The following is a 10,421-nucleotide window of genomic DNA, read 5'->3' as shown; positions in this document are numbered from 1 at the left end:
TGCCAGTCATTTATTAACACGGCGGTCAAGAAAAATATATGTACATTATTACAACCAAAAATCATGTTTTATCATTATTATCAGAAATAGCTGGCGCGCCTTTGCACCCCCAGGACTGGGTAAACCGGGAACAGCAAGCTTGAGAAAAGCCTCAGTTTCCGCAGTGTCTGAGCACAGGGTAACCCGCACAAGCTCCGCCCAAGCTCCTTCCGGTCTCCCGCAGAGTGCCACACAGAGAGTGGTCCTCCAAGCCTTTTCCGGTGTCCCTGCTTCTCTTCATTCCCGCCCTGTCATGACTCCTAATCTTGGTGAAGGCCTGGGGTCCCTTCTGTCAAACTCTAGGTCATCAGCTGCGGCGCCGCTCACCAGGGTGAGCAGCCTGTGTGGTGTTAACTAGAGGTTCGGCTGCCGAGTTCGCATACGTGCGGAACCAAAGGTGCAGACTCGGTTTCCACCAGGTCGCGAAGAGAAGCGCCACCCAGGTTGCCTCTAGCGCTGTGGAGGTACGCTCGCTTCCTAGGGGCCGCTTCCGCGGTTGCCACTGAGCCCGAGTCTCTTCCCTCCTGGGTCGGGCTGCTGAGAGCGAGAAGATGAAGGCGAAGGCCACCACGCCGGTGCCGCAAGCAGGGCCTATCAAGAAGCTGGCTCGGAAGAAAGCCAGGAAGAGGGTCAGGAAGAGCAAAGCGCAGGGAGGAAGCCGGGCTCCGGGAAGCCCCCCGGCAGCTGTCGCAGGCCGACCGCCGAAGGTCCCGGAGAACTTTTCTCAGAATTGGAAGGCGCTGCAAGAGGTGAGACTGGCGACAGGCTACCTTCATCCCGGACTTTTGGTCAGGTAGCCACAGACCACGGAGGAGGACTACGGGTGGTTCCAAAACGTGGAAGGGCCAGTCAACACTGCACGGACTCCTTCACAGGAACTTTGGCCTATAGGCAGTAATGCAGTTGCCAATTTTAGTAGTAGCCAATGCTTCTATAAACTGTAGAAGTTACTCTCTGCTTTACTCACATACCATAAATCCCATATTTCGGTTGCCATCCTGCCATCGTCTTAAACTATGTCCCAGAACTCTGTCCCAGGCTGTTTAGAACTCGTGTAGTTCAGGGTTTCCCCCGCACTAGTGGTAGTCTTCCTACCTTAGGTAGCCTCCCGAATGCTGGGATTGTGGGTGTGAGCCACTATACCCACCCTCATTCTTAAATTCTTACATTCTAGTTGGGCGCTTTTACTGTCCTTGTTTCTTAGATGAGGAAATTGAGAAACAGAGCTTAAAGTGTTTGGTTTAAGGATGGTCACATAGCCTATAAACAGCAGAACTGGGATACTGACCATGCTTTTTCATCTGTTGACCTCCAGGAGTGTATGCCATGGAGCCTCAGTTAATAAGAAAGAGAGTATAGAATTTCTTGAACTCCATAATACTCCACCTTGTTCCTTAGTGTGGATTTTCCTTTCTGGACACACAGGACCAACCAAACCCTGTGGACAGCTCCAGCTCTGTAAGCCAGCTCTTGTTCTTTCTCCCATGATAGTAAAGTAAAATTAAATGCATGGATTGCATATTTACCATAGGGAACTTGGAGTTGGCTCTCTTCAGGTCTCTTGACTATTAGGTGAGTGGGTAAGTAGAAACCCACTACATCATCTCTCAGTTGGTTGCCATCTTAACTGGGGATTTTAATACAAGGAAGAAATTGCTCTCCTGGACCTCTGTCTCTGCCTGGATAAGATCAAAGCTATGGCTCTTCTCATCAACCATCTCTGGGTTGACAGGATTTTTTTCTTTTCATTGAACTACCTTCTCTTGGGTGTTCCTCAGACCCTGAGCTGTAGCCAACCTCCAGAGATAGGGTAAAGAAAGTGATCATTGTGTTGACCATGGAAGTCACTCTAAATGCAACTCCAAATTAAAGAAGTGAAAGTGATGCTCCTGCCCCAGGCAATGAAGTGCCCTGGGGTGTTAAGTCACTCGGGTACACGTGGTATAGAGTTTGAAATGCAGAGTGAAGAAGCATTGCCAGATTATGCATTGTAATAAGCAAAGGAAAAGAATCTCAATGCCAGTGATTTAGGAGTATGCATAAGGCTGTTCCAGGGGCTGGAGAGATGACTCAGCAATCCGGAGTGTGGATGCACTTCCAGAGGACCCTGCTTTAATTCCTGGTACCCACATGGTGGCTCACAACTGTCTCTAACTCTAGTTGCAGGGGATCCAATGTCCTTCTGTCCTCTGTAGGCACCAGGCATGCATGTGGTGCACAGACACATGCAAGCAAAACACCCATATACATAAAAATAAATTTTAAAAATTAAAAAAAAGGCTTTTCAAATAATTTTCTCTCAGTAATGGTAACTGGAAGTGTGTGTGTGGATGATAGATACATGTTTGCATATACATTTACGTACAAGTTTCTTTATTCTGTGGTATGTCAGTTCAAAATTTAAATGTGGCATGTATTTAATTTTGATCCCATTAGCTGCTGAAACAAAAGTCACAGGCCCCAGAAAAACCTCTTGTCTCTCAGATGGATGACAAAGTGCATCCCCAAATAATCCAGCAGAACAAAAAAGAGACTGCAGATAAATCAAAGGGAGAGAGGAAGAGGACAGAAAAAGACCAGACTACTAGGGGTGCTGTTACATCTACATCTAAGGACAGGAAGATACTGGAACCTCGCACAAATACCTCTGGAACAGAACAGAAGAAAGGAGCCAAGAAGAGGACATATAGTGACATCTCTTCTCATCAAGGGGACATCAAGCATAAGTGGAAAGCTAAGGAGGCAGCTGTCTTGAATCAGTCCACACCCACTGAGTGAGTACCAACTCTGCTGTGGTAACGGGTATGTCCTTTGCTGCTGGGGCCACAGATACAGATGGTCCTTAGTGGGCATCTAGCCTCCACTGCCTTCACCACTAAGAGGAAATGAGCATTTGGCCCTGGTGCGGTCTTCCTCACCCGAGCCTATGATGCCTGTCACTTGTTTCCCCTAGAGTGTGGCTTGCTGAAGGTAGACCCTTTTGTACAGTCAGTGCTGTGTCTTTGGGCCCCAACACAGAGCTTGGCACAAGGTACATGCCAACAAAAACTTTGGCATAATGTGTGCTGGAACCAGAAGGAGTCCTATGAAACCCAGTCCTGCCTCTTGCCAGTTGATGGCTTTGGGCAGGTTTCTGCATCCTTTCTTCCTCAGTGTGGCCAGCTGTATAATTAGGGGCACTGAGGTGCAGTATGTGCTGCTTAGTGTCTTTTGGCTACTTACTGAGCACTGTGGTGACACTTCTCCTGGAAGGGATATGTTTGAAAGGCAGGCTGGCTCCTGCTAGCTGAGCCTTTCCTTCCCTTTAGCCTAAAGAAAAGCTTGGCTCTGGAGTGTGGGGAAAGAGAACATCTCCCTGGGAACCAGTATGGGAAATGTGTTTACGACAGCTTTGTCAAGTCAAGCTAAGCTGAGCCCATGACAGACTATAGCACATAGTGCTGAAGTGGTGTGGGTTTGGCTGCCTCTTCTGAGTCGTACAGGCAGGCTGGACTAGAGGGGCAACAGGGCCCCTCCTTCCTAAGGCTGATGTAAGCAGGGGAGACACATAGATGTTTACATTAGCATGTGTATGGGGGTGGGGTGGTCAGGGTAGCCTAGCAAAGAAGGCAAAGGAACACAAAACAAGAGGCCTGCCAGGCGGTGGTGGCGCACGCCTTTAATCCCAGCACTCGGGAGGCAGAGCCAGGCGGATCTCTGTGAGTTCGAGGCCAGCCTGAGCTACACAGAGAAACCCTGTCTCGAAAAACCAAAAAAAAAACAAGAGGCCTGTCAGTTGAGCCCTTTTTTGAGTAATGACATTGAAATCAGGCTGAAAAGCTGGATTTCACCAGATAGCCATGGAGCATCCAGTATCGACTCTTGTCTTCCTCACTCTTCCAAAATGTGGAGTCTTCCTCACTCTTCCAAAATGTGGAGACAGTGCAAGGCATGGGTCCCTGTCTGTCATGCAGTCCTCCTACCTGTGTGTCCTGGTTGATAATGCATCTATTGTTTAATTAGAAAATGTCAGTGGTCATTCTACTGAAGTGGGTCATGTTTCTGTTTTACATTCTTTGTGTTTTATATGTAGTTCCTAAGTCTTAGATAATAGGTATATTCACAAATTTAAAAGAACAACAGTGAGGGGCTGGAAAGATGGCTCAGTGGTTAAGAGCACCGGCTGCTCTTTCAGAGGCATGGATTTCCACATGGAAGCACACAACCTTCTGAAACTCCAGTTCCAGGGGTTCCCATGCATGCCCTCTTCTGGCCATCACAGGCACCAGGCATGCAAGTAATACTTGCAGGCAAAATACCTGTACAAATAAAGAAGTAAGGAAAGAGAGAACAGCAGTGAAGGGAAAGGGCAGCAGCAGGCCCAGCTGGACTGAGTGTCCTGCCAGCCCTCATGGTGCCGCCCCTCACTGCCAGCCCTTCTGGTCCTCACAGCCTACCAGCTGGGCAGAGAGAGTCTTTCAACAGGCATCCAGTGCCCATGTCTTTTCACAGCCAGCTGCATACTCTCATCTTTGCCTCATAGGGAAGACATCTGGTTTGATGATGTGGATCCAGATGATATTGAGGCTGCCATAGGCCCAGAGGCCGCCATGCTGGTACGGAAGCGGCTAGGGCAGAGCAAGAAAACCATCTCCCTGGTGAAGGAACAGGCCTTCGGCGGGTAAGCTGAGCTCGAGCAATGGCTGCTGGGAATGTTCTGCCTTCTGGGGCTGGAATCTCTTGGGGAGGAGGAGCAAGCACTGAGCCATGACTGCCCAGCAGGTCTTAAGGGTACAAAATGGTGTTGAAGGGCTTGGCTCACTGGCCTAGAATCCCAGCCTGTGATATTTATTACACTGGGGCCTTTGGTTCCCCTCAGCCTGACAAAAGCCTTGGCCCTGGATTGTGAGATGGTAGGCGTGGGCCCCAAAGGGGAAGACAGCATCGCAGCCCGTGTGTCCATCGTGAACCAGTATGGGAAGTGTGTTTATGACAAGTACGTCAAGCCAACTGAGCCCGTGACAGACTACAGGACAGCAGTCAGTGGGATACGGCCTGAGAACCTGAAGCAGGGTATGATGCCCATAGGATTTGAGTGTAGCCATGGAGATGGTGGCGGGACTCATTTCCCTCCTGCCTTCCCTTTTGTGTTCCGAACAAGGCAGGACAGGGGTCCTGGCACATCTTCCTTTGCAGATACAAAAGGTACCTGGCTGTTGTGCTGTCTGTGTCCTGTGCTTCTCTGCCTCCTGCCCGGGATGCTCTTAGGTTGCTTTCTATTGTATGGCAGTGGGGAATAAAATAGAGTGTGTTAGGGACCAGGAGGGAGGCCGTGAAGGGTGAGTAGGCTACATGATGGGAGCTGGGGGTCAGATCACAGGGTCTGTTTGGGGAACTCTAGTGCGGTGTTAGCAGTGAGGCCTACAACAAGATCCTTCGGTCATGACATTGAGAACAGGATAGAGATCAGAAGACTGGTTCTGAGGTGGGAGTTGGATAGGGAGGTGGCTGGAAGAAGTGACCTAACATAGCAGAGGCTAGGTCTGATTTGTAATAGGAGAAGACATCTAGGATGTTCTGAGCCTGCCTCCTAGAGAGACCTGGATACCACTAGAGATTCAACCTTGTAATCTCTCCCCAATTCCTCACCACACTGCCTGTTTGCTTCTCTTGGTATCCATGGCCAACAAGGTGGCTCTGTTGCTCCTTGTACCATAGGTTGACCAGCAGCTCTTGCTTTCTGTCTCAGAAGGGAGGCTGGTCTTATTAGCTCTGAACAGAGTTGGGAAGTGAAGTGGTTTTGGTAGAAGTGGGGGCAGGGTGGTCCCCAAAGGGTGTCTGCTGGGAAAGAGCAGCAGAGCAGATTCTAGGGTCCATTCAGCCCTCCTTGCACTGTCTGTGGGAGAGATCCAGTCTGAATCCACTTTGGGAGTCTAAGTATGAGTTGTATTGAGTGGGAAGCATATTGTTAGGTGTTCCTGACAGTCTTAAGTGCTCTTGTGCTTCTGGGGTTTGCTGACTGGTGCCAGTCCACTGACAGAGATTGGCTTTGAGTAGAGCTTGTCTTTTTTTTTTTTTTTTTTAACTGTCCCAGAAGTAGGAGCAGAGCACAAGGCACAGCAGACCCCTCCTGTCTTTGCACTTTCCTGGGGTCCAGTGCGACACTTCTAGGGGCCTACCTCCCATCGAAGCTCTGTGTATCATTAAGGGCCTGACCTGTTGTCATCAGTCTGGCCAGGGAATGGGAGGAACTTCCCTTAGAATCTTGGTGAGTTATGTGTTGTTAACCACTTCTTTGTCTGGTTTTCAGGGGAAGAATTTGAGGTTGTGAAGAAGGAAGTGGCAGAAATGTTGAAGGGCAGAATCCTGGTGGGGCACGCACTGCACAGTGATTTAAAGGTGCTGGGCTTGGGGCCATATCTTTTCCTGTGAGCTACACACAGCCTCACATGCCTGTCTCTAGAAGCACTACTCTGGGGGATTTTTCATTTTGAATTTTTATCTTGACTTGGAAATTCTCTAGGAATAGTGTCAGGTATCTGAGCTCTGGCTGTGTTCAAGAGACCACATTAGGTACTTGTTTTTAGAGTTCTGACTACACTGTGGTTCCAGTGCCAGAGTGCTGACAGCTCTATGTAGGGGGCTTTGAGTGTCACCTGTCTGATCTGGCAGATGGCCTGATGTCTAACTGTGTGCCCCATGACCAGAGACAAATTTCTTTACACTGTCAAAGCCCTGGGGTTCTTGTGTGCCCAGTTTATATCTAGGCATTGCTGTGATGCTGGAAGCCCAGCCTCCTGTTCTCTGGCATCTGAGGAAGACCTAGCCTGGGTTTATTACATGGATCATTTTAAGTTCACAAGCGAACTGCAGTCTGGTCCATTTGAGGGTGGAGCAGGAAAACGGGAGCATAGCCTACTTGGCATAAGGGACACTCTGCTGCCATCTGGTGTGCTGGACTTCTAATGCCAGACACCAGAGCCTTACTAGGTGTCACCAGCAGTCATACAGTGTAAACAGGTCTTGTATAATCCTTTGAAGATAGGGATCAGGCTTATGGGTGACAGAGCTGAGTTTTAGGGTATTGAGAGAAGGCTCCAGGAGAGCAGTGGGTACGCACCAAGATACCTCCCCCACTGCTTCTCAGCATCTCAGGTTGGCAGAGCTGACTGTTGTTGCTGCTACTTCAGCTGTCCCTAGAGGTGAGGAACTGGATGGGCATGTGTTTCCTCAGGGTGTCATTCTAGCTAGTCACTTCCTTCAAAGGCTGGCCACACATCAGCCAGTTAGGTGATAGAGCTCAGAGAACTCCACCTAGTGCTAGGGCATCTGACCTCCAGCTTCTGCCTTTTTAGATGCCTGCTGATTAAACAGTGGACATTGTCCTTCCTGGGTATGAACTGTGCTGTTACTATTCATGTGTCTCAGGAACCTTTAGATGGGAGTTCAATTCCCATTCTAATGTATGGGGCTGGGGTGTAGCTCGGTGGCAGAATGCATGCTTTGTGTGTATAAGGCCCCAGGTCTCATCCCAGCACCAAAGAAATAAAAATAACAAATGTTTAACAATTAAAAATTAACTAAAGTTTCCTGCTATACAAGACCTACTGATACGTTGAGTTACCTTAAAGACGATTGTCATCAGGGCCACACATGCTTCCTCTAGTGGGTTACTTTTTTGGGCTATGTGAGTCCAGAAGTCTGCCAAGTTGCAGGGTAAGCTGTTCAATTTCATTTTTTGCTTCCTCATGAACAGACTCAGCTCAGATAGAGAAGGCAGTTGCAGGTTAATTGACTTTTTCCCAACATCTTGATGTCAAGATTCTATTCTATTTACTTTTTGATCCACCTGCCTCCACCCCTAGAGTGCTAGGATTAAAAGTGTCCACCACACCTGGCCAAGATTTATTTTTATTAACATGGTTCTTAGTTTTGGGCATCACCTTAAGTGAGAGTGATTAATTTGAGAAGCTCTGCCTTTTTCTGAGTGTTACACCTCTGGTGCCCTGTGAGATGTTCTTTGGAAAAGAGGGCTCCACTGCTGCAGACTGAAATGAAGATACTTATCATCATTTTCCTCTAGGTACTGTTCCTTGATCATCCAAAAAAGAAAATCAGGGACACCCAAAAATTCAAACCTTTCAAGAGTCGTGTAAGGGTACGTAATGAATGAGGCTTCAACCCTTGTTGGTCCCTGCCACTGACCCCGTGGCTAAAGGGATTTAGTTTGTTTTGGTTTTTCATTTAACCTTTAAGAGTGTTTGCTGCATAAGTTTGATCCCTGGAACCCACATGAAGGCGGGAGAGAACTGGCTCCACAATGTTTCCTCAGATGTGGCTCCATGGTTAAGGGCACTTGCTGCTCTTGCAGAGAACATGTGTTAAATTCTCAGCACCCATGTCACGTGATTCACAGTCATCTACAACTCTAGTTCCAGGGGACCTGACACCTCTAGCTTTTTCAGGCCCTGTACTTATATGCACATACCCACATGCAGATAGACATACCTATGAATCACTAATAAAAATTTAAAAATTAAAAGCACTCTACTACTTGGTAGAGCTCCAGCCCCTGACTCCTCTATTGGCTGATAAGCAGTGTTATAAGCCACAGCAGGCTAATGGTTGCAGCCCTATATGCCACAGACCTCCTGGTGAAAGGGAAACTGGGTAACTTAGGTGTGCTCAGTAGCCAGCTGTGTCCTCCTTGGGCAGAGCCTGTGAAAGCAGCACATTCAGTGGTATGCACCTTTTCTCTACAGAGTGGAAGACCATCTCTGAAACAACTTTCTGAGAAAATTCTGGGGATCAGGGTCCAGCAGGCAGAGCACTGTTCGGTAAGAATCATTGGGAAACAGCCCCTGACCTTAATACCTAGGCAAGTATCCCTTGACAGTAGACACAGAAGAGGATTCTAAGCAGATCAGGCTTATGAAATGTTGATTATATCTTAAATATTTACATTTAGCTTGAACTCAATACTTAGAATAATATACTGTAAGAATCTGGAACAAAATTCACCAGTCTAATTGAAGGCTGTTAGTATACTTACAGTTTTTTACTGAAAACCTGAGGTTGGGGACTTCATGGTAATGAGGCTTAGCTGATCAGAGAGATGCCAAGGAGGGAAGAGCAACAGTTCACTCTTGGAGGAACTGACTGGTGTCTCAAGAATTACCTCATGCGTTTCTAGCACACTCTGACCTCCCGCTAGGCCCCAACTCTGAAAGGTCCCATTACCCCTATATTGCCATGCTGATGACTTAGGCTCCAGCACTTGAGCCATGGGGAATAGAGCCTGTCCAAACCTTAACCAAGGTGCTTTAGCACCTTATGGCTCTGGGCTCTCCTGTGCCAACAGTCGTCTGTCCTGTCTGTCATCCCCATCGTTTCTGCTGCTGTAGGGTTTCCCTTTCTGCCCTATAAACAGAGTGGCCGAGTCTGAAGCACAGGAATTAGCTTGTGCTCTGGTGTCCCAGCCATTTCTTCATAGTTTTCTCCTTCACTGCCTTACTTCCATAGTCCCCCTATGAGGTGTGCGCCTCTTTTGGCCTTGCAGTCTCAGTGCTGTGGCTATGATGAAGACTCAGTAGTCATAGGGTGGCTTCTGTGGCCTGTGGCCATGTGTTCTTACTAGCTGGGCATTCAACATTGTTGTGTGTCACCCAGGTCCAGGATGCCCAGGCAGCGATGAGGCTTTACATCATGGCAAAACGGGAGTGGGAGAGCATTACTGCAGACCGGCGCCCCCCAGCCACCACCCCAAACCACTGCAGCGAGTACGCTTAGCACCAACCTACTGCTGTCACCGTCCCTCCATCCTTCAGCGACTCCTCAATCCAGTGGCAGTTGGGATGGGGCAATGGAGGCCCATCAGATCTCTGCATAGCAGGGACTCACTCCGGTGAGCATTTTCAGAGCTATGGCTGCAGGGGTGTGGCGTGTGAGCTGCTGGAACTTCCTCCTCCTGGACTCTGCTACCAGGACCTGGTCCTGCACCTGTGTGTCGAGGTAGACTAGTCAGATACCAAGACAGAAGTCAGGGGTCTGATGTAGGTTCAGAGGAAAGAGCATTGGAATGGATGAGTGTGCTGCAGTGTCCACATCTACTGACCACCTGTACTACTTAACAGTGAGCACAGCTGGATTCAGCCAGGGAGGGCACTCAGCACCTTCCCCTAAGAAGCAAGGAGCTAAGCTGGTGGACCTAAGGGATCCAGGCTAAGGGCCTTCAGTCTGCTGCAAACCCTCTGGCCAGCACAGCAGCTGCCCAATGACGACTTGATTAAAGCTACTAGGCTGGGGGTACTTTCTCACTCCTGTGTCCCTTGGCCCAGAGTCATCTAAAATGCCAACATCCAGTACAGTACAGTGTTCCCCACACAGTCCTTGGGGTGAGACTT

General features: G+C 48.7%; 1 protein-coding gene across 1 annotated transcript; it reads left to right on the top strand.

Moving 5' to 3' along the window:
• Positions 1-270: 270 nt before the first annotated feature.
• Rexo4 (REX4 homolog, 3'-5' exonuclease) lies at positions 271-10,255 on the top strand. Its single transcript, XM_059259861.1, has 8 exons — positions 271-788; positions 2,476-2,813; positions 4,562-4,699; positions 4,898-5,091; positions 6,329-6,417; positions 8,102-8,176; positions 8,781-8,855; positions 9,688-10,255. Exons 1-8 carry the CDS (start codon positions 591-593, stop codon positions 9,805-9,807), a joined length of 1,227 nt encoding a protein of 408 aa, XP_059115844.1. The 5' UTR covers positions 271-590; the 3' UTR covers positions 9,808-10,255.
• The last annotated feature ends 166 nt before the right edge of the window (positions 10,256-10,421 follow it).

The sequence above is a fragment of the Peromyscus eremicus genome, chromosome 4 (genome assembly GCF_949786415.1).
Source record: "Peromyscus eremicus chromosome 4, PerEre_H2_v1, whole genome shotgun sequence".
In the NCBI taxonomy this organism is placed as follows: Eukaryota; Metazoa; Chordata; class Mammalia; order Rodentia; family Cricetidae; genus Peromyscus; species Peromyscus eremicus.
Note: the sequence above shows the minus strand (reverse complement) of the source record. Positions and strands in the feature narration are given on the sequence as shown.

Excerpts from the sequence above, each read along its gene's own strand:
- Rexo4 (XM_059259861.1), top strand. The coding sequence starts at position 591 with ATGAAGGCGAAGGCCACCACGCCGGTGCCGCAAGCAGGGCCTATCAAG. Across the intron at positions 4,700-4,897 it reads AAGGAACAGGCCTTCGGCGG|CCTGACAAAAGCCTTGGCCC; the intron begins GTAAGCTGAGCT and ends GGTTCCCCTCAG. Across the intron at positions 6,418-8,101 it reads CACTGCACAGTGATTTAAAG|GTACTGTTCCTTGATCATCC; the intron begins GTGCTGGGCTTG and ends ATTTTCCTCTAG.